The sequence below is a fragment of the Saccopteryx bilineata genome, chromosome 5 (genome assembly GCF_036850765.1).
Source record: "Saccopteryx bilineata isolate mSacBil1 chromosome 5, mSacBil1_pri_phased_curated, whole genome shotgun sequence".
NCBI classification, from domain to species: domain Eukaryota; kingdom Metazoa; phylum Chordata; class Mammalia; order Chiroptera; family Emballonuridae; genus Saccopteryx; species Saccopteryx bilineata.
The window spans coordinates 227,028,448-227,052,712 of record NC_089494.1 but is presented as its reverse complement, the minus strand read 5'-3'; the positions used below and the strand labels follow the sequence as shown (position 1 = coordinate 227,052,712).

The 24,265-nt window shown below is 42.0% G+C and overlaps 1 protein-coding gene across 1 annotated transcript in view; it reads right to left on the bottom strand.

The window, feature by feature from the left end:
* Positions 1-8,605: 8,605 nt before the first annotated feature.
* The window catches only part of KDR (kinase insert domain receptor), a 43,626-nt gene continuing 27,966 nt past the window's right edge, over positions 8,606-24,265 (bottom strand). The window contains exons 21-30 of the mRNA XM_066279400.1: positions 23,971-24,124; positions 21,942-22,039; positions 19,598-19,720; positions 19,334-19,445; positions 18,985-19,084; positions 18,468-18,573; positions 17,190-17,341; positions 11,269-11,368; positions 10,667-10,752; positions 8,606-8,979 (exon numbers count right to left, since the gene is read on the bottom strand). Coding sequence (XP_066135497.1) covers positions 8,757-8,979; positions 10,667-10,752; positions 11,269-11,368; positions 17,190-17,341; positions 18,468-18,573; positions 18,985-19,084; positions 19,334-19,445; positions 19,598-19,720; positions 21,942-22,039; positions 23,971-24,124 — 1,254 coding nt within the window. The 3' untranslated portion in view covers positions 8,606-8,756. The remainder of the gene's footprint in view (positions 8,980-10,666; positions 10,753-11,268; positions 11,369-17,189; positions 17,342-18,467; positions 18,574-18,984; positions 19,085-19,333; positions 19,446-19,597; positions 19,721-21,941; positions 22,040-23,970; positions 24,125-24,265) is intronic.

Below are 24,265 nucleotides of genomic sequence, written 5' to 3'. Positions count from 1 at the left end.
CTCTACTTACTCTGCAGAAGGGGGAACCCATGAGCCACAACAGCGAGAGCATGTAATTAGGAATCGGATGATCCAGGGTCTGCCATGCTCATGGTTTCTATCCATTGACCTAAATTGCTCTTTGGGAAGACAAAATAAAGTCCTAGTACTTTCCATGGAAGCCTCTTTATTTATTAAAACAGAGCCCTTGCATATGTCTTAAATCTTCTCTAGTCTATTTCTAGTCTCCTCACCATTCTTTATGTAAAACCATGTGGTCACCCTTCGGGTATGCTGCAGTTTGTCAAGTTGTCTCTTAAATGTGGTTATAAGAATGGAGTGATGGAATTCCAGGGGGTCTGACCAGTCTTGAAGACAGTGGGACATCTCTCTCTCTTGATCTTCACATATTTATCTAGTTATATAGCTTAAAATTTCCCTCACCTCTTTGGAAACACCAGGATACCCTGAAAACACAGTCAACAAAAGCCCCTGAGTTTTTTTGTGTTCTTGCTGGTGCATAGGAGAGTAGGCTAAAATGACAAAAATCAATTTGCTGAGAGGCAATTGGCTGAAATTTTATTTGCCAAATGACCAATTTTACTGTCTCCAGACATTGAGTGCCTACCATTGTCAGGTATGACTAGGCGCTGGAAAGAAAGGGTGAACAAAATATACAAAATTCCTGTCTTGATGGAATTTGCATTCCTCATATAATGGAGTTGCTCCAGACACTTTTGAGTTCTGATTTCTCTGACTGTCATTTCAACAATGCCCCAAATGGCAGATAAGCCTTAATTTTATATTTCTAGCAATTGGTAAGAAAAATTCACCATTTCATATTGATGTGATTAGTCTGGATCCCTTTGCATAATTTCCATATTAATGGCAAATATCTAATCTAATCGCATGCTGAAATTGATGAGTTTGAATGAATCATTGAAAATGATTAAATATATTCATGAGAGATTTAAGCCTTTTGAAAAATTGAACATTCCATAAAATTCTGCTTAGAAGATACATGGAGAAATAGTTCGTTACAATTTCACAGAAAACTTCAATACAAATTGTTGTAATGTTTATAAATGCTTCTTAAAGATTTGGGCTTATTGATTAATTGAATTTGATGAATTAATCATTGGGCAAACTGATCATTTGATAAACTGATTTTTAGCAAATTGGTCATTGTCTGATTTTGACAAACAGACATTGTTCATTTAAAGCCATTGCTAAAGCCATGGTGCCCCATTCCAAAATTTGTGCAGAAAAATCAAATAAGTTCGAGTCAGCCTTTGAGTCTTGATTAGTGAGCTCTTTCCTTTTTTTGTATTACAGTATAGTTAATGTATACTATTATATGATTTTCCAGTGTACAACATAGTTATTCAACATTTATGTACCTTGCAAAGTGATCACTTGATAAATCCAGTAACCATCTGTCACTGCACAAAGTTATTACAATACTATTGACTACATACCCTGTGCTGGACATTCCATCCCTGTCACTTTCTCATTTTATGACTGGAAGTGTGTGTTTCTTATTCCTCTTTACCTTTTTCTCCCATCCTCTCACCATCAGTTTATTCTCTGTATCTATGAGTCTGTTCCTGTTTCGTTTTGTTTGTTTTTTAAAATTTCACATATAAGTGAAATAATACAATATTTATTTATGTCTGACTTACTTTACTTACCATAGTACCCTCTAGATCCATCCATACTGTTACAAGTGGCAAGATTTCATTCTTTTCTATGGTTGAGTAATAGTCCATTGTGTGTGTGTATCACATATTCTTTATCCAGTTATCTATCAATAAACACAGGTTGCTTGACTATTGTGAATACTCTAGTGAACAGAGGGGTGCATATATCTTTTCAAATTAGTGTTTTTGTTTTCCTCAGATAGACACCCAGAAGTGGGATTGCTGGGTTATATGATAGTTTTATTTTTAGTTTTATGCAGAAACTCCACAGTGTTTTCTGCAGTGGCTACAATCCCACCAGCAATGCACACAAGAGCTCTTTCTGAATCCCCACTCTGTCACACTACAGAGTTCCCAGGCCCATGCCATCTAGCACTTTGTTTGTCATGCTAAGAGAAGTCCTACGCAATTCTTTTAACTTAATGAACCAGGGAGAGCAGTAAGTTTCAAACTGAACGATGCAGTCCCCATATATTATCTCCAATTTAATGAGCTAATATGTGAGGAGTACGTCGTTCAGTGTGCGGCATGTCGTAAATGATCATTAGTTCTCTGCCTTTGAGCTGCTCAGGTCTCAGTGACTACATAGCTACCTGCAGTGCCCGCCACCATGAGATTTAGAAACATAGTGAAAGCTAAAGTCATAGCATATATTTAACTAAAAAACTCTTTTATGTTGTGATTAAGCCTGCTCTCATATATACCATCCAAAATTAATACTCACTGGTACTTGTTTTGTTTTGTTTTTAAGTGAAAATTATGAACTAGTTTTGTAAGATCGGACTCAGGGATGGTTTCTGGCATGACATCCTCCTGTCATGCTCCTCAGTTAAAGAAGCAATCAGCTCTCCTCCAGAACAAAGGACCAGGGGAATGAGAGCTGGCCAGAACACTGAAGTTCACTGATAAGGTGATAAGGGAAGAATGAGGATCCTTTTCTCTCTTCATGACAGGTCCTCAAGGCAATTTGCCAGCCATATTAGACAGGGGATGGGGGGGGGGCACAGCAATATATCATGATTTATCCATGATGATTGAACTAAAAGAAAATTCATTTCTATTGATTTGAAGTGCAGGCTACTTAAAAGATTCTCACAGTGGTTTACACAAGATTACTTTGGAATTGTGAAACTGATGTATTGAAGAAATGTTGCACAATACATGATAATATTTTTAAATGACCTAGGAGAAGTCATTATATAAACCAATTCCTGCTGAAGATTTCTTAGTGAAACTAATGACAAGGATGGAATTTACTTTCTGTACTTTGGGTTTGCAGCCACTGGAAAAAGTTTCAAATGTAAAAGAATTATAATATAAAGGACAACACTGTGTTGCTTACAGTAAAACTAAAGGTTCTTTTTGTGTTGCCATACAATGCCCGCCAACGTGAAACTCTCTGGAGCATTCTCAGAGGCTCATCTCGCTTTACAAGTGAAAAGTGAATTTTGCAGCATGAGGCAAGCCAGACAAAAGTATGCCTTATTTCCTTATCTTTCTTACTTGGTTGTTCCCATGAACATCCTGACTCTAAAGTTAGGTTAAGTACTCCCATGGTGGAATCTATGTATTATAAAACCTAGAAGGGTTCTTGGCCTCAGGCCATTATTCAAGAACGACTGAATATGCCTGACAGGTGGTGACCCAGCAAATAGAGCATCGACCTGGGATACCAGGTTTGAAACCCCATGGTCGCTGGCTTTAGTGCAGGCTCATCTAGCTTGAGTGCAGGCTTGCCAGCTTGAGCGTAGGGTCACCAGCTTGAGTATGAGATCATCGACAGGATCCTATGGTCGCTGGCTTAAACCCAAAGGTCACTGACTTGAAGCCTAAGGTTGCTGACTTGAGCCCAAGGTTGCTGGCTTGAGCAAGGGGTTGCTGGTTTGGCTTGAGCCCCCCAGTCAAGGCACGTATGAGAAACAATGAATGATCAGCTAAAGTAATGCAACAGTGAGTTGATGCTTTTCATCATCCCTCTCCCTTCCTACCTGTCTCTCTCTCTTAAAAAAAGAAAAAGAATGACTGAATAAAGAATGAGTCAATAATAAGAACTGTACTCAATTCATTAAAGTAAGACCATAATAATACATAGAGAGTTTCTCCTCTCTATGGTTCTGTTGCTAACCCTTAACCCATGCAGCTAAAGAAATAGTTTTGACCACTGCCTGCTAAGCTACCTAGCACATAGTAAATGACTAATGAACACTTGTGAAAACCATCAATTAATAGGTACCTATTAATTAACTGAGTTGATATTAGTAAACTTTTAAAAAGAGTATCTGGTACATAATAAGTATTTTATAAGTACAGTTAAATATCAACAAACAACAATCAAATAAAATGTTACTCAAAGTTTCTATGAAGGGCTGAATCTTTGGTACTTGATTCTATGGAGGCCTTGCTTTTTCTCAATATGTGTTGCAGGACACTGTCTGCTAAATGTCTTGTTGACCTGGGGAAGGAATATGGGATATTTTGAGTCACTGTATACTTAGCTTGAATTCTCTATTTTGCATCTGGGTTTTCATTTCCACGTATGTTCTCTCTGTGGCAATGCATGGAATGTTTTCAATTCGATTGTCAGGATAAATCATTACAGCTTAAAGGGATCACCCACACAGCATAGCACCAGGCTCTCATTAAACTTCTCCTGGTAACAGCAGCTGAGAGAGGACTCCCGATGAGTCATTCCACGCCCCATATCCTGTTAGCTGCATAGGCAAGAAGAGAATGAACCCACTTTCCTGAATTTATTTCCCCCAAATGCCATTGGGGAGAAAGGGAGAGCATAAGCAGAATAAAGAATGAATCAAAACAAGTGCAAAGTCCAGTTCTCTTATTCCCTGCTATTTTTCTATTACAATGTATCTAAGAGTTGAGCGTATCAAACAATTAAGGTATGAAAGTCCACTGTCACCAGTTATTGGTAAGTACACTGAGCATAGGTTCTAAAGTACCTGGAATAAATGACAAGTGAGGCTGAAATAAAATTTTAAAAAACCATATTTTCATTCTTTCACTTTTAAACAAAGAAAAAAAAATCGAATTGATTTACAGGTGACTCGAAGTTACATAAAGTTTGTATGTTGTGTTATAAAGAAAGGTGCAATTAGAGGCCTTCTCACTAGCACTCAACTGATATCAATCACAGTTTACTGTAACCCTTGCCTTATCAGCAGTCTTCCTTTTACTCGGGAAACATTTTTTCTAACTCAGAGTCTTTATCTCTGAGTGAGACCCCTGCTGGGGCTGGTATGTTCTAAGACTTGCTCTAGAATGTCAGGCCAACTTGGGTGTTCAATTTCTCTCTGGGTTGCTCCTCCCATTCAAAACAGAATAGGTAAATTTATTTTACCTTTTTAATCTCTTTACCACCTAAGATCATTCTGTAACTCCCCCCCCTCCACTTCCCCTCCAAATATGGACTTAAAATCGTTGTTACAAAGACTGTTCCGATTTTCACTTATGTCTAAGCCCTTACATGGAAGACATTCCTGTAGCAAATGCAACTTGGTAGGAACAGATTAGAACCCCCTTTGAGCCATGCTCACTACCTACCTGGGGAGGCATGAACATGGCATGACTACTGCCACTGAGGGGAAAGGGCACGCGAATGTGGAAAGCTCTGTATGGAAAGCGATGCTCTCAAAGGCTTTTTGCTTTCTGAGTTTGCCTACGTTGTATCATCTCAGTGAAACTATCTGAGTAAGAAGCAAAAAGAAAGATATGCCAGGGGAAACGGGAAAATTGGGTTCCATTAACTACAAAGTTGTGGGTTTGAGATTTTTACTTTTCTACTTTCCCTCACTGAGGAGAACAAAAAAAAAATGTACATAACAGGAAAACTTGGTCCTCCCACAACTGTTGTCTTCCCTGTTGATGTGGTTGAGCAGAAAGGCTGCTGGCGGTGGGGCGGGGTGCAGGGGAGGAGAACAGTGCAAAGGGAGAAGCCCAAGGGGAAGGGACGGGGGACTTTCAGAGGAGGGGAAGGGAGGAAGGACAGAGGGCAGGAGCCCAGGGCAGACAGCCGGGGCTTCATCTAAAGCACAACAAAAGCCTCCAATTAAAGCTTTAAAAATAAGACCCTGTCCAGGAAATATTGATACTTAGAGCCACAAAGTTCTCTTCAATCCAGGGGCAAATGAGAAGAGAAAAGGAGCTAAGAACAGGGGAATGGAGGACAGAAAAGAGAGGAAGGGGTGGGCCACGCCTCACTTCTTAATCATTCTGCCTGAGGTGCTGAAAGTATTTCTTTATAAAGTGTGAAGTGCTAACTGAATCCAAATTCCTGGCGTTGGAAACAGTGTCAGGGGCTGCTCATGAGAAACAAAATCTCTTTTTTCCTAAAACGAAGAAAATTCTGTGTTTCTACGAGGTCTTCTCTATCTTGAGTAACTTAGATTCTTCTCCTGTTCATTTGCTGGATGCGCGGTAACAATGAGACAGGGGAGGCCAGCCCTGACCTGTAGCTTAACAGCATCGGTCAGAAGACCCCAGTCCACTAATCCCAGACAATGGCCAATCTGTAAGTGATGTCTCCAGAAACAACACACACCCATAGCCACCCTTTTTACCATAAAGCTGTGCAGAATGTCTCAGGGAGATGATAGGGTTTGAAAAATGATACCATGTATATAGCTTCTTAACCATGGAGGAGGAAAGGGGGAAGAGGTATATTTAATAAGTGGTGCTGCCATGATTGACAACTGCTTGAAGAAAACAAAGCTAGACCCCTATCTCACTCCATATACAAAAAGAAATCTTAAGTTGATATAAATGTAAAGAAAAAATAAGAAATTTTAGAATTTGGGATTATTTTAGAGTTGGGAAGACCTTACACAATAAGGTTAAAAAACCTAGAAGCCATAGGGGGGAATAAAGATAGGCATCTTTGACTATCTAAACATTGCAAAATCTTGTGCAAAAAATATCACAAAGAGAAGGGCCACTCAGTGGTGTCAATGATTTGTTAGGTAGTCACTGACATGTTAGATAATTCTACTCACTGAATTCAGGCAACAGTAATCACTGAAAATGGCATCACTGGATCTGCTGTTCTGACACTGTAAGTATAAAATAAAATATTATGGAAAATTATCAATATGCTCCACACTTTCCTGCACTGCCTGGCTCTGGCCGCCTGTCTCAGGCTTTCTCGTGGTTGGCGATTCTAACAGGCATGGGGCTTCCTGGAAGGCCACAAATCCTGTTAGAGAACTTACCACATATCTCTCAGCCCATGTTTTAACACTCCCCAAAATGCCAGGGATATAATGAGATTGCAGATGTGGGTGAATTATTTGTGTTCTGAAGAAGAGGAGGAGGGAGAGCAGCAATTCTACTTCAAGCCAGAAGTAGGTACCCTCAAAATAGCTAGGATCATATTATACCATTGTATTTTTTTTTTACTAAGAATACATTTATTGGTTTATAAAGTATATAAACATTTTATGAAAATATTCTTTATAAGAAGAATATAGGAACGTGTCAAAATGAAAAACCACCACAGGGAAACTATGTCTCGTTCCCCGCCTTCATTTTAAAAGTGAGAGAAATGAGAGGCACAGTCTTGCAAAAGGATTCTTTCAAGTTTTCCAGTTTTTTTTTAATAAAATGGCATCAGTTGCTGAAAGAGCATTATGATCTTTGTTATGCTACGTATACTGATACAAAATGTGAATAGTACAAAGTTCATTATATATAATATAAGGTTTTAATATATTACATTTGTTTCTACATAAAACAGACTATAAATATATGTGCCATAGCATGTTTTATAGTCATGGTTCCCAGCATCTCACACTATGGTACCAAACGAAAAATACATTTTGTCTTTTAAAAAGGAAAGAACAATGGCAGAAACCAGTAGAAATAGCTTTACATGTTAAAAGTCTACACAATACAATAGATGTTGTTATAACTTTAGCTATAAAATAATTTCAAAATCTGACTAATAATTATTCAGAGTGAACAAACCAAATCAGCTTTTTCTAGGATGTAGAGAGGCCAAATCACTAAAATACTGACTAGTTGAGGGGAGGAAGGGCGGGTGGCACAGGGAGGAGCGAAGGAACAAAGAGTGAACTCCTTCCTAAAGTCTCGCCACCACAGCTTGATGCTGAAACTCCTGCGTTCAGGCTCAGACATATCACATCAGGACAGATATGTGGGTATTCATCCAGAAGAAACCAGAAGCTGGTTTGTCCAGTCGGAATTCTTCAACACAACAGGGAGCCTCTGTCTGAACGTCCTTTCTTTGTGATGTCTGAATAAAGGATCAGCCTGGGAGACAAGGAGCTCGAGCTGCATCATTTCCTTCCTGGGGCTTGGCCAGGAGACACGTAAGAGTCTGGAAGGAACTCTCATTAGGAGTCGGAAACGGCACAAGGAACTCTCATTTAGCCCAACCAGGAAGAGCACGCAACCGTCTAAAACCAATAACCTTGTCTGAAGCCTTTATATTCCCTCACCGACCCCAGGCCCACCTCCACCAGAGCCAACACAATGCATCTGCAGGCTCCAGGATGCTCTCAAAGCAAGCCGCCATCTTCCTTTCTATCAGTCCAAACTCCACACATAAGACTTGGCTCAGGACCCACATCTTAAACAAAGCTTCTTTGATGGTCTCAGTGCTAAATGTCTTTCCCATCTTCCACACCAAAAGCACTTCCATTGCCTGGATTATCTTCTAGTTTCACAGAGGTGTCAATGCCCCAGGTAGTGCTACTTAATGGAGAATGAAGCAATTTCTTGAACTTCTGTTGTTATAACCTGTGGGGAGACCCACAATAGGGAGCATCATACATGATTTTTAAATGAATGAAAAAGACAATAAGGACATCATGGGGGGAAGACACAGACACATTCTTGGGTCACAAGCATCTTGTCAGGAAATGCCTGGGAGACTGGCTCCCTATAGTCTGAGGTTCTTTTTTTTTTCTTTTCCTTTTTTATTTTTATTTTTTTGAAATGAAAATCAAATGTGGCTACTTCCTGGTGGTGGAAAGAACAACACTTGAAAATCTGAGCAGCACCTCTCATATGATTTCCAGGAGTGAGGGACTTGGGTAGCTCCTTTTAAGAAGGCGGAGAGCTCAACGAGGTCCCAGAATTGGGCTGCAGAACCTGGGCTGCACTGCCAGCCTGCGGTCCAGTCTCCATCAGCTTTAAAAGTTCTGCCTCCTCACTGGAGTACACAGTGGTGTCCGTGTCATCGGAGTGATATCCAGACTGGTAGCCACTGGTCTGGTTGGAGCCTTCAGATGCCACAGACTCCTTGCTTTTGCTGGGCATCAGTCCACTGCAGAAAAAAAATGGCAACCACATGAGTTGATGGAGAGCAGGCTGTTCTTTTGCTTCTTATTCTAACCCCATTCCCAAACCCATGTGGGCTGTAATCTCCCTGGAGACGCCAGCCCGTATCTCTCCCACTTGTTAATCAACATATCAGGTTTTCTCAGACAATGTCTATTTTCAGGTCCTAGTATGAATCTGTCCTTTCAGATAAGTCCTCTTATTCAAGTCCAAGTCTTTCAAGCCTGAAACAAGATGAAAGGCAGTTGTCCTGAGTTATGCAAAGGCTCCAACCAATAGAGCATTTTTATGGCCTTGTGCAGTGACAAGTGTGTATGTAATGATAGGAGCCAAAAGGATTCTTTCATGCCATGAAGGGAAATGGAGATGTCTTAAAAGTCCACTTGTGCTTTCCCCACACACTGTCAATGAGGGGATTACAAGGCTGTGTATGGTGTCAATGAAGTTCTCAAGCAATGGAAACTTTAATAAGTTGGAGTGTGTGTGTGTATGTGTAATCAAGCCAGACATGTGAGAAACTGCTTTTCTACTCAACAAAATCACATACTTTGGAAGGACTGAGAACCTAGATTACTGGTGTGGAGTCATGACAGATGGTAATCATGTCAAAGCTTAGAATTGTAGGCTGTGTTGATCTAAAACTTCAGGATTTCCATTTCTCAAGCCATTCTAAGATGGGGGGGTTCCCCCTTAATTAATGCTTTACCAAATTATTCATATTAAAAACTGCAGAAAGGATCTTATTAACTCTATGCTCATCTATGGTTTTAAAATCACTTCAAATCACCTGAAATGTAACTTTCCTTTCAATCCAACCCCAATAAAATAAGTTTAGTGTCTCAGACAGTAGCATGGTAACTGGCACACAGTGATTACTAAATAAATATATTTTGAGTCAGTGAATAAAACATGATTGGCTCTCACGATTTCTGACCTTGGGCCTCAGGCAAACAAAATGGCATGATGGCGCATTTTAATGTTTGTTTTCAACATGGACATCCCTTAATAACCCATAGGTATCCCTATTTTATACAACACTTAGATTATAAGTAGTTCAAAATCTTCTCTACTCTTACCTAGAGTGAACCCACTAGCAAATAAATAACTACTCTACATTATATTATTCTTATAAATACAGATTTTTGTTTATTTGTTAGGTCAAAAGCTAGTACATCTATTCAAAACAACTACAAATTCCTACAAAATCACATGGAGACAATGGTATTCAAAACAAAACTTAGCATTTCCCCCACAATTAAGTAACTAATAACCCGGCCAATAATATCTAAGTATCTTAAACAAATAGATATAGGCTTGTTTATATATCATACTTCTTAAGGGCAGATGCATCATTTATGTACAGGTTTGAAAATTCTTCAGTGTCCACAAAGATTTTAATCATCTCAATTGCTTTAGGGATCACACCCAATGACCACTTTGTTATTTAGCTAGTATTAGACAGATCTTATAAAGATCTAATTTATTTCAACTTCTCTTTAAGACTCGCCACTTAATTTAATTGTTAGAATGTTTAAGCTCCTTATTAGTTATGTTGATGCAAATTTGCGCAACAAAAAAAGACACTGCGCGAAAACACTGCATCTCTATTTAAGTCCTAAATTCCTTCCAGAACTTCCTGTTGAAATTTGTCTTTCTATTTGGCTGAGCCTTACCTGAAAGATGGAGCTAATTTGGTTCTGTCTTCCAAGGTTTTCAGCTCTTCTGATGCAAGAACCATACCACTGTCCGTCTGGTTGTCCTTTTTAAGAGATAATGAGACGGCACCGTTGATTGAGTGTGTACACTGACCAACTACTTAATTACACTGATTCCTTAACTCATCTATCAGACAACACATTCCAATGTTCTGCAGAGGGAGGTAAAGGTGTCCTAGCCAGAAACTGGGCAAGCTGCAAGAGGGAGCAATCGCTGCCTAGAAATAGACACCAGGCCAGGGAGGAAAGGGACTTGGGAAGAAGAGGAAACTAGGAAGAAGCTGAGAGACCCATTTCCATCCCTCTTCTCCTACTAATACTATCCTCACTGAAGTGGAATTGGGCATGAAGGTAGAGTACCCTGAACCTTGAACTAGGGGCTTTATTTATGGAAAAAGCAAGGGGGCCTGATACATTTCATTTCAGTAGCAACCCCATGACACAGACACTTAAGGTCTTATAATGAGCTTCCAAGACTCTAATGCTTAGGCTAATATTTATCTAGCTAATGTTTCCTTCTTTGTATCATTTCGAAGACTATTTTTAAAAGTGGTACTTACATCTGGGATTACTTTTATTTCTGGTTCTTCCAACGGGATATCTTCAAATGTTTTTACACTCACAGGCCGGCTCTTTCGCTTACTGTTCTGCAGATACTGACTGCAAAAAGAACAAATATTTATATTTTAGTGGTGGTATATTTGGCTGCAGATACCACAAGTGACACCTAAGTTCATTATCTTTCAACCACAAGTTTAATGGTGACCTTCAAAACATCCTTTGGAAAAAGAAAAACAAAACAAAAATCCTTCTCTGCTAGCACACATTTGGAGGCTTAATTTCCTGTGAAAGTCCATTTGAAAGTATAATATCACTGAGGGGCCTAGATGAGCCCCTGTTCCTTTGAATCACACGTCTGAGGTCCAGGGCTGGATTGAAGACAACAACAGCAAACCGAGAGATCGACTGCCTCTGCTTGGCTTCCCAATTACAGGCAACTCCCCCGTTGAGTTCTCGACATATTCCTGCTTGTTTCACATCTTCCTGGCCATCTCTTAGGCAAGTTTTCCTAGATGATGCCCTCTGAGCAAGCATCCAATGAAGATGGGTAAAGGGAACACCCGCAGGTCTCACTGAATTTCACTACAGGAGGCTGAAGACAGTCTCTTCCATCTCCAGGGAATAGAGGCTTAGTGTGTAGATAGGCGGGGGGGGGGGGGGGGGGGGGGGGGGGGGGGGGGGGGTTCCCTATTTTCAGCCCACGGAGTTGCTGGTCTTATGAAAGGGCAGTGGTGCAAGTCTATGAGGTATTTGTCTATTTCAAAGTCCACACAAACTTGGGGAAGTCATAAATATTTCTATGCCTCGGTTGTCTCATCTTTAACATTTATTGGCTATAACTTTCCCTCTCTCAGTCAGAAGGATAAAGGAAGAAGATGAATAAGGTGATAAATAAATGGTAGGTGGTTAAGTGTTCTTGAAAAGAATGATGTTCTATCAATCAAAGCTTGTTTTCCTCCTTTGTATTCAAAGAGTGCCAGTTTACTTCAGAAATCCAATGAACAGGACTTGCCAGACAAGTCCTGTGTCCAGGGGGTGCTCTTCCCTTGCCCTGTGACTTTGGGTGACTCTGACTGATCTGGTTAAAATCACTGACTGCTCAAGTAGAGAGCAGGAAAATCTTCTTCTAAGGAAGGGAGAGCAAATTCATTCTTCACTCTTTTCCCAGTGTACTTATGTCTCCCTGTATTTTCTGTGAAAGAGTGGAGTGAGGACTCACTTGAGCCAAAAGAAGAGAATGGAAACTGAGTCTCCTTCCCTACCCCAAGAGGCTGGCTCCTCCTCCCACAGAGAGGAGCCAATAAAGTTCACCAGTGACATCCTCACTCAGGAAACAAGGCATGATACCCAAAGAGAGAGAAAAAGCCTCCTTTTCCTAAGTTCAGCCCCTAAAAGTGGCAGTTGCTAAAAATTATTGGTAGTGCTTCATCCAAGGGGCTCAGTGCATAGAGTGTCACCCCGGTGTGCCAAGGTCATGGGTTCAATCCCCAGTCACAGCACATATGAGAAGCAATCAATGAGTACACAACTAATGAAACAACTAAGTGGTACAATGAACTGATGTTTCTCTTTCTCTCTCTTTCTCTCTCCCCCCTTAAAATCAATGGGAAAATTAAAAATAAATAAAAACTGTTGGGGCGCTTCCTGGTTGGCTCAGTGGTAGAGCGTTGGCCTGGCATGTGGAAGTCCTGGGTTTGTTTCCCGGTCAGGGCACACAGGAGAAGCAACCCCTCTCTCTCCCTTTCTCTCTCTCTCTCTCTCTCTCTCTTTTCCCTTCCCACAGCCATGACTTGATTGGTTCAAGCACATTGGCCCAGGGCACTGAGGATAGCTCCATGGAGCCTCTGGCTCAGGTGCCAAAAATAGTTTGGTTGTAGCATAGCCCCAGATGGGTAGAGCATCAGCCCCAGACAGTGGTTGCCAGGTAGATCCTGGTTAGGGCACATGTGGGAGTCTGTCTATCTCCTCTCCTCTTACTTGGAAAAGAAAAGAAAACACAAAAAACTAATGGCAACATAGTCAATCATTCCTTCACTTTCTCATTCAGGAATCCCTTCCCTGTACCAGGCACTGTGCTAAACGCTCCTCAACCACTGCCTGGTGGCATCTTCACAAACGATACCTCTCTAGGGGAGGGTATTATTGTCCCAACTTCAGATGACAAACTGAGGCATAGAAAGGTTAAGACATTTGTCCAAAATCACATAACTGAAATATCTAGAATATCATTTTGAGAATAATGAAAAACCACTGAATAATTTTAAGTATGAACTGACCAGCTCAGATATGTCCTTTAGAAAGATGACTCTGGGTTGAGGAGGGTAAGACCAGAGCCAGTGAGACCAGTGAGGGGAAGCCTTTCTCCACCCATCCGGGAGAAAGAAGGGCAGCCTGACTAAAGAGAGGTGATGCTCACAGGGTCTGGAGAAGTAGACAGGGTGGAGAAATATTGCAGGATATAGAATCAATTAAAATTGGCAATCTTGGGCAATAGTGGAGCTACCTTAGAAAGGACAGTTCCTTGACCTCTGAGCCCAATAATTCCAAACGTCACGTGGCCCTTCACAGTTAAAAAGGTATGTCCATGGATATTGCTGCATCTCCTCCTCCCCAAAATAGGTTTTGTGTGTATGTGTGTGTTTTATTTCCCATTTGGAGATGAGGAAGCAGATCCCATAGGGAGAAAATGGCTACAACTGGGACTCAAACTGTGGTTTTAGACACTAAAACCCATGCGTGTGTTTTCTGTTGTTCTTCTTTTTGTTGGGATTTTGTTTTGTTTTGTCTTGTTTGTTTTGTTTTACCCTACCCTACACTGACTCCCTTAGAAAAGTATGAGGGAGGAAAAAGAAGAAGAGAATAGTAGATATGCTTGTTCAAGTTTTTATTAAGCACCTAGTATGTGCACAGCACTGCCCTCTCCCATATGTGACCTGTGTGATAAAAGGTGGTGAGGAGAAGAGCTATATGGGGTGTGAGACTGACCAAAGATGGAGAAAAGACAGTTTCATTTCAAGCTGTCTAATATCAGAGCCAAATTCAGGAACCTCTAGCCAACGGGCTGTCCCAAGCATCAATCTACAAGGAGCATTTAATTATCACCAACAATTAACCAAAATGAAGAAAACACTATGTGCCAAGACCTTTCTCTAGCAGAAAACTGAAAAGAAATCTTTGATAAGCTGGTTGGAGTGGGAGATGAAGCTCTGTAGAGAAACGACGGAGCAACCGCAGATGGCCTCCCAACTGCCTTCAAAGAGAGATGAGCGCAATTAATATGTGTTTTCTTGCAGGAAGCATGCAAACTTGAGGCCAGAGCTGCTCCGCAGGGGAGAACTAAGTCTAGACACTGGTGGTCCTTCCTCCCCGCCCTTCCCCCACACACCTCTCAGCCTCTCTTTAAATAAATGCTGAACACATATTTTTTTAACCAGGCAACAAACACGAGGTTGGCTCCCACAGTGATGTCTCTGTCCAGCTCTATTTAAAATGCAAAGGAATTGAAAATTAGGAGACGGAAGCAAGGGAGAGAGCTTCCTCGGCTTCTCTACTAGACTGCAAACGTGGCAGAGGAGAACACAGTCTGCCGAGAGGGACCCCGGCCTCGTCTCGCTCCCCCCAGGGGAGCGGAACCACAGAGAGCATCACAATGAGGTGTGCCCTGCACAGACGCCTTGATTCCACCTTTCTTTTAGCCCAGGTGATTAAAATGTGACCGTGGAGTCTTATTTTTTATAAAAGGAGAAAAGGCAGAGGCGGTTGGGAGGGGATACGGACAAAAGATTCCAATTTTCATTTTATTTTTTAAATTATGGCTGGATAAAAGAGAAACTGAACTGGAAAAACCAATTCAAAAACCCTAGGCAGAAAATAGGAGCCAGGCCTGTGTTCAGGGTGTGGTGTCACATTTGTCCACGCTTCTGGGGATAAATGTTAGCAGCCCTGTCTTAGATCCAGCATCGCATTTGGCACTCCCATTACACAAACATGACTTCATCAGTGCTCAGCACCATATGCAAAGTGCCCCAGCGAGCCAAGACGCTGCCGCTGGGGTCCTCGCTCCACCTGGTCGCAGCAATCCCAAGGAGTGGAGTTCGTGATCAAATGGCTTTCCGATAAACGGGAAGGCAATAGTGTTGCGGGAATAATTACCATGCCAGAAGGCCAGCTGGACTTGAACGAGGACTTTTTTAAACAGAGGAGTGGAACTATATAGGCTTTCGTTCCATTACTCTTTCTCTCCGAGAGCCCCTCCTCAGCGTGGGAGGAAACGGCACTGAGTTCAACATCAGAGAAACTGGATTCATCCTGGGGGTGGGACTCTGAACGGCTCACGTAAGAGCTATCATTTACTGAGTGCTCCCTAAGGGTCAGGCCCTTAGAAATACATCATGTCAGTAATTCTCAAAACAATCATTTGCACACAACACCAGTGACCACCCCCTGGGTCGCAGTGATGACCTGAGCTAGGTGACACAGTTGCTAAGAGGCTGACCTGGGAGTCCAAACCACTTCTATCTGACTCAAAATCTGGATCTCGAATCACTATAGTGTATTCCCCCCCCGAAAATCACTCTGAGCCTCACATTCGACATCTCCATCAAAAGAGATTATACTGGCCTGACCTGTGGTGGTGCAGTGGATAAGGCGTCGACCTGGAAATGCTGAGGTCGCCGGTTCAAAACCCTGGGCTTGCCTGGTCAAGGCACACATGGGAGTTGATGCTTCCAGCTCCTCCCCACCTTCTCTCTCTGTCTCTCTCCTCTCTCTCTCCCTCTCTCTCTTCCTTTCTCTCTCCTCTCTAAAATGAATAAATAAAATAAAATTTAAAAAAAAATCTTTAAAAAAAAAAAAAGAGATTATACTTTCTATCTTGCCTTAAACTCTGAGAGTTATCATGAGTGGAAAACCTGACGATATAAGGAAAAGCTGTTTGCAAAATGCCAAAAGTTCGACAGAACGGAGCAGGCAGTTCGCTTGTTGGCTCCCAACCACTCTGAGCTTTCTCCTCTCTCATAACGGAGTTCCTGCTGCCCCGTGTGAGTCCGTTTGCACAAGCTGCTCAGGGTGCCTCCTCACCTGCTACATGACAACCTGGCCAAGCTTTTAAAGGCTCACGCCCCTCCCTGTAGTCAAAGCACACTCAAGAGAGCAGCTTGGGCCCGAGCTGTCAGGGGATCCAGTCACAGGAGGAACAAACCCGAACAGGTAAGAAAAGAAACAGAGCAAAGAGAAGTAGTCCCAGGCTGAGCATAAGGCAATTTTAATATCAACCTTTTCCTTCTGCACAGGTGCTGGGAGAAAGAAAAAAGAAAGCTGCCTGCAGAACCTCTTTACAAATCAAGGAAGGACTGCAGTGCATGTGTTTTAAATAAGCCCAGAAGTCTCATTATGCAAATACAATCCTGAAAATCAGACCGGGGAGGGGCTTCAGGAGACGTGCTGTCCAGTCTAAGGCAAGGCACACCCCCCTGGCAGACTGTGTCCTAGCCCCAGAGGCATAAGTGTGTTTTCCTATATGCATAGAACTCTTCCTTCCTGACTCTTTCCTGAGCCATTTAATTCACGTTAATAAAAGAGTACATGGGGATAATTTAAATACAGATGTCTTTGTAAAATTGGTCTCTTTTTCTGGAGATTAACAAACTGTGGCATTCCAGCTATTTGCAGCTGCAGGGCTTAGAATTCTGAAAGGCAGAGCTACGGCAGCAATGTGGGCTACAGATGGGAGGAAACACACCTACCCAGGCCCTCTTCAAGGAGTACTTCTCTCTAGATTAATCTCAGAGCTATGGTTGAACGTGGAAGTGAGGTGCAGACGCTTTATAAAATGTCTTTCTTCCACCACCCCCCTTTCCAAGATAGCCTTGAAGTGCCCCGCCCCCACCCCACCCCCAGGGATGTTGGCCATATACAGTACCTGATTCCTGCTGTGTTGTCATAATGGAATTTGGGGTCACACACTTCCTCTTCCTCCATACAGGAAACAGGTGAGGTAGGCAGAGAGAGTCCAGAATCCTCTTCCATGCTCAAAGTCTCTGAGATTGGAAGAACAATGTAGTCTTTGCCATCCTGAAACAATAAACACAGAGTGCTATTGTTATGGCTTCAGTCCTTCAAGGGCTTTTTCATAAAAAACCAACCAGCCAAGGGGGCTTTTGGGTGATGGGGTATGTTGCCTTCATATCTCAACTGTAAAACTTTAAGACCACATTGAAAATGGCTTGTCAAACACAAATGGGCACTTGAAAGAGGTGTGTCTGTGAGAGCACAGTAAAGGAGTTCATGAATCAGGAGCTGGGTAAAGGGCACAGAGAACGGTGACCAAGCAGGCTGGGATCACAGACGCAGCAGCAGAACACACACAGCTCTGCCGAGCTGAGAAACCAGTTCCTCGCAAAGCCCGGATCCACACAAGCTGGGTCCTTAAAAGAATGTGTCATTCAATGTTAGCCTCTACGTATCAAAGCAGTGGAAAAACTGATGACAGTCGAGAGAAAAGCAATAAATGTGCAGGGAAATGGGTCTTCTAAAAAAAAAGGTTACACGATTTAACATTATTTCATCAAAAGGAAGATATAAAGGGCAAGATGATACCTTTAAGTGTTTGGAAGGTTTATGATAAAAACAGATTTGACCCATTGTCCCCCAGCTGTTCGGAAGAAAAGCAGGAGGAAATTGGCTTCCATTCACTGTCGAAAGAAGTGTTGACTAGAGATTAAATAATGTTCTTGCAGTAAAGGCTACAAATCTAAAATCTTCCTGTGGATGTCATGGGAATTTGGAATTTTACCGGGAATAAAGTAAAGCCTTCTAGTTTGAAGCCCACAGGGTTCGGGTGTGTTTCTACCTGCAGAATATATTAAACATTCCTTGAAATTCCGTCGACTGTTGATCTTCTTCGGAGCAACGAGTTTGCTGTTGTTGTTTTTATTTTAAAGAGCATCTGAAGACTTAGAAAGATACACTGGTAGGAGTAAGAGTGCCCCCACTCCCAGGTTATGAGTTAAGATCTCGTTCTGTCTAAAAGGGTAATCACAGCTTTTAGAAAATCACTACTGCTCAGATCTGGAAGAATACAGCTTCTCATTCAGTGGCTGAGAGTATAACATGGTGACCCCAACAAGGTCTAAGGAGCAGAGGAGTCCCTGACACCTAAGTACTCTTTAAAGAAGCTTTATGGATGGAGGTCACAAACCTGCTGAGCGTTAGCTTGTAACAGATTTCCCAAATGTTCCACCAGTTCTGAAAACGTGGGTCTCTGGTTGGGATCCCCGTGCCAGCAGTCAAGCATGGTCTGGTACCTAGAGAAGCAAACACTGATGTCATTAATTGCCTCCTTCCTTCAGACCTGACGCTGAAAAGAAGCACTTGGATAAGTAAACATTTACAAAGAATCCGCCAGGAGCCAATATGCTGAACAGGGATACAGAAGACACGTGATGCTTCCCCACACTTGGAGCATCAAGTGAGTACATAGAAGAGAAGTAGAGATCAACAGTTAATAAAAAAAAACCAATTGGATGGAATAGATAAATCACTGTCATTTTGAGAAGAGATGGATCTGTGCTTGAGATGATTAAGGAAGGACTGAAAGAAAAATACAGGACATAAACTGGGCCACAAAGGAGATGAGATGTATATAATGGCAAGTCTAGGCAGGGAGAACTTTGTGAGTGAAGCAAGAGAATAAAAAGATACTTTCAAAGTCTTACATTTCTGGGGTGGTATAATCAGGGGCCCTCATTCGAGTTCCTTCTTTCAGTCGCCTACAAAATTCCTCATCTATCTTCACTCCAGGATAGGGGGAAGCCCCTGGAATAAAACAGGAATGGGACGTTGGTTATTTGATTTGATTTTCTCTTACAGAAAGCCACAAATCTGATTCTTAATACACTCATCAACCTAGATATTTTTTCATATATATGTATTCCAATACAAAGCTTGCAAGTAAGTTTCATCCAATAAAGGTCGAATACAAGACAGGGAAAGGTGTATTGGGGACCACTGACTTTTATCATTCTATTTGGAGTCCGGATGGAAGTACCAAGAGAAGTGACTTACCCAAGGAAAATATTTCCCAGAGCAAGACACCAAAAGACCACACATCACTCTGAATTGTATACACTCTGTCAAAAATAGTTTCTGGGGCCATCCATTTCAAAGGGAGGCGTGCCTAAGAGGGTAGAAGACAATCAGAATCAATTTAGCAAGTTTCTGAAGAGAGACACTTACTTCCTTTACTCCTGAACACAGGTCCTGAAGTTTGCTACAAAGAGTATGAATTCTGTAACTTAACAGGTCACTGCATTCAACTTTGAAACTTACATCTCCTTTTCTGACATAATCTGGGTCTTTATAAATATCCCGGGCCAAACCAAAGTCACAGATTTTAACCACGTTCTTCTCCGACAAGAGGATGTTCCGTGCTGCCAGGTCCCTGTGGATACACTGCAAAAAGAATCATGTGTACATTAGGTCTCAGCACAGCTGATCTTTTCTACATCTGTTGTGACCTCATGCTTAAAAAAAAAAAAAACCCCACATCAGAAAACCAACTGATTAACAAGCACCGGTTTAATATCTTTTATCAACACTTCAGGGAAAAAAATCTGAGTTTTGTTGAGACGCACATCTGCTTATTCCATAAACGGCCCCAGACTTTGGAGTTAAATAATTAAGTTATAGTATGATGAAGGAGTCATAAATAGACTTTTCTCGGACACAATTAAGAATGTGTTTCTGGTCACATCCACACATCCCTTTTGCCTGCCCCATACACAGTCGAAACATGTTATTCTAAGGGACGCCCCAGAATGGGGTTATTCTGAATGAATGCCCGGAAACCAGAAACGAGGGGCTCTCGCTGGTTTGGTGCCTTTTGTTGGTTTCCCCATTGCCTATGTAACTCTGATAAACAGTTCCCAGTGGGGCTCATCCTGTTTTCAAAGTGTAGGATTATCAGAAAGGTCTATGAAAGCAATTTCAGCTTCTCACTAGTCAGGTGCATTCGCTGGTGCACTAAAAAGAAAAACCAACTCTCCTTGGCCTTCCTTCTATTATTTCCAGCTCCCATTTCTCTCTTCTCTATATTCTCCAACTTTATCTAGCTTCCTCCTACTAAGCAGGTTTAGCTCTACCTGGTAGATCTCAGAGAGCGTAAGAGTTAAAGGGAACATTTTTAAATGAATGAAGGCTTAGATGAGAACTCTTAGGTCAGTGTAGAAGTGACCACGTAACTGACAAGCCCACACCTCACATCTGTGTAGCACTTCGCTCTGAATGAGACAGATTTAAAAGCACATTGTCTAGCATGGTTGAGCAAGGCAGGAGATTCCAAAAAGACAGACAGCCTTTCCCACCTTCTTTCCAAACTAAGAGCGTCTATTTTTAACCGGGACGACCAGGTCGTTTTCAATAATTCCCTGGGTGGATGCATGGGAAGCTTACGGCTCTCTCTCCTCCCCATTCCCTTCCCAGCACGGACAGGAACCCTGGCTCAACGGCAGGCTCCGGACTTGGAAAAAGTCATTTAAGAAAATCAGAATCTCTAAGAAGGGCAAAGGGCCTTTCTCTCTGGGAACATCCTAGAGGACCCTCCTTCTCTCCCTTGCCGGTGAGAGACAGACAACAAGGTCTCCTGGCACAAACACCAGGAATCCTGAAGCTCTGAAGGCTGTGATGAGCTTTAAACTTTAGAAATATAAATGGGTTAAGGATCTCACTCTAGTTTAGGAAAAGCAACAACAAGCAGACAAACCCAAAATGTCAAGTCTTTCTTCCCCCCGGTTGGTTGGCTTCAGCAAACACATTTTATCAATCAACAGTTTTCTGAAAACTTAATTTGAATTTTTCTTGTTTCATGTCAACCCCTTTCCCAGAGGGGTGACTTCAACCAACCTGGCTCCCTCGGCGGTGTTTACAACCTGCGGAATATTTGTAACTCGTCACATCCCCATCTCAGCCTTTGTTTGGCCTACTTTTCTAATTTTAGCTCTTTTAATCTCTCTCATCTGAAGCCTGTCCTTCCTGGTTTCTAATTATACTACTAACAAATACTTTTTTTTTTTCAGGGATGGTGATGAATGTAAAATAAATTAAAAATAGACCTATAACCAACAGATCTGCAAGCTCCGTCCCTCACCTCTTCCAGGTCATTGCTCAAATGTCACCTTCTTATAAAGCCTTCCTTGTCCACTTTGTTTAAAATGGACATATACAAACATAAGAGCATGTGCACGCCAAACATACCACTCCTATACACTCCATAGCCTTTCCTGCTTACTTTTCCCCCCTAGCACTAACTTCCGGCTAACCTACTATGGATTGGACTTGTTCATGTTGACTGTGTGTTCCACCCACTAGAATGTAAACTCCATGATGCTGGAGAGCTTTTCCTGTTTGCTCACACAGTATCCTTGGCGCTTAGTAGATGCTCAGTAATCAAAGACTCAAAAATCACATAAATTAATTTCAAGAAATCCTTATCACACACACCCCCCCCAAGCCAGTCGAGCTGAAACAGGGGGCCTCCCCGATAGAGTTCTTTGAATCGTCCCACGAATGGCGAATGAACGACAGTTCCAAACAAGCAGCAATGCCTGGTACTGGAGATCTTATTTCCAGATCTGTGATCTGAGGAGACACTTTGTCCCTCCTTGAGCTGTCTTACCTTCCGAGATGCCAAAAACTCCATGCCCTTAGCCACTTGGAAGCTGTAACAGATGAGATGCTCCAGGGTTAGGAAGTTCTTGTACAGATCTTCAGAAACTGTCGGAAGATGCAGGAGGACGGAGATCAGTATTTCCACCAGAAATTGTGTGTTGTTTGTAAGTGTGTTGGAGTAGTCTTCATTTTATAACTTGGGAGTTAAATTTCAGGAAATACAGCAGGAAAAAAAAAATGCCCCTATCTTCTGTAAAATTGCTGAATACCAGTATGATTAGCCTTCATGATTCCCCCTTAGTGAAAATATTAGTTTTTCCATGTCAGCCCAATTGAACCAGCAAATCCACAAGATGGAGTGGAGGTAAAATTGGCAGAGATAACAGGGTGAAAGAGGACTCTTTCAAATTTATGTTTTAAATGGTTTTTTTTTTTTTTAAATGTACCCGGAGGGATAAACAATAGTTTTATATCAAGAACTCTAAAAATAAAACAACAATATTCAGGGTCACTGACTCTTTTCTCTCCAGGCTTTGTCCTGGGACAAAGGACAAAGGTCAAATTATAATCTACAACGGACAACTAAAAATACCAGAAATACATTTTCTTCTCTCACTTTCAGGATGAGAAAATGCTATAAACATAATAAATCTCCCCTGCGAGGATGCTTTGTTCCTTCAAGGGTATGAATGAGAGTTGACAGGACCATGAAGAGAAATGTTGAATTTACTTAAATTGGTGGTATTTACTTTTGTGCAACTGGTACAAATAAACACTCAAGCATTAATGGGTGTTTCAACATGATCAACTTTAGTCAGATAAGACACGGTTTCTTTCCTGGAGACAAATATCACAGTAAATGAAAACTCAGTTATAATAAACTTGCAAGTATTGGAAAGGCTCTGAACCGTTTTCTCAATGACCTTTGATGCTTAGGGCTATAGGGCACTTGGTGAATAATGAGGGAAGCCCCTTCATTTTCCAAATGAAGAAATGGAGGCAAAATTCCAGGCCAACACTCCTGCTCCAACTGACTACCTCAATCCCCTGGGTTTCTAGCTCATGGATCATTGTGAGAGAGAAGGCTAGGGAGGAGATGGCTCCATTTGGGGCAGGTCCAATTATATGAGGTCTAAACAACCTCCAAAACTCTTCCAGACCACGGTCTAGCCTCACACTGCCTATTAGGCTTCTCAGGGAAAGAAGTCAGATTTCAGTACTATCTATGGCCTCATGTCAAGGGATATATATAGAAGGGAATATCTTCTATTACTTCATGATCGGATCATTTTAAACTCATGTGCCAAGAGGAGCCAGATATCAAGAAGCCTGTCTCTATATCCATGGAGCTCTCTCTGCTCCTTCTGAGGGAAGCAGACACACAGCATATCCTGGAGGTGGAAGAAGTCCTGGAAGTTAGGCTGGGAACACAGTGCCACTCACAAAGAACCCTAAAATATCACTGGACACATAACTGGACAAAGGAAAGTGTGTTTACCAAGACTCCTCTGAGGAAGTATGGTTGGAAGGAAAACTTGATAAGCCACTGAGGGTTGGGTAGAAACAACAGATGGCCACTACCCCATCTTGGAGAAGGTTGGGTATGAGCTGAATGACTTCTGCTGTGCAGGTGAAGTAAGCAATGTGGGCCTGAACTGCTTTGGCAATGGGGGGGCGGATCAGCCACCAGAGAGCCCTCTTTGCCCTTCTGGAACATAGCTCTGAGCCTCTCCTGCTAATAAATGCTGAACCAATATTTTAAAAGCATTGGTTTCATAGCAGCCAATGGCTTAGCTGTCCTGGGGTTCGCGATTTCTCCAGCCCGCCCGGCTTTGTCTTATAGCCTCGCCCACTGCTTTTTTTAGAGCCTCCACACTTCACCTTTGGGGAGACGAAAGGGAGCCAGTCTAGAAATTCAGGTCTTGCATATCAGGCAGCATTAGATTTCTCCTGTGGCATGATTTCTCGTAACACCCTGTCACCTTGTCTGTTCCTACAAGAGCATGCGTGAATGTGCAGCAGGCGGCGGCAGGTACCTTCCTCCTCCTCCACGTCACTGAGGGATTTCTCCTCCACAAACCCAGAGCTGGCTGAGCTCTGGCTGCTGGTGATGCTGTCCAGGCGGCGTTTGGGATCCAGGGTGAGTTCCCCAACGTATTCTTTCCCTTGACGGAACCGGGCCCCTTTGGTCTGTAAAAAAGCACACGAACAAACAAACTCCTTGACTACAAAACTGATCTCTAAAATATAGTCAGCTTTGGAAACAATTGTAACTGTTAAAAAGCAGACCAGAAGGACATCAGTGTCAGGATTGTGCAGTCTCTGGGCTAA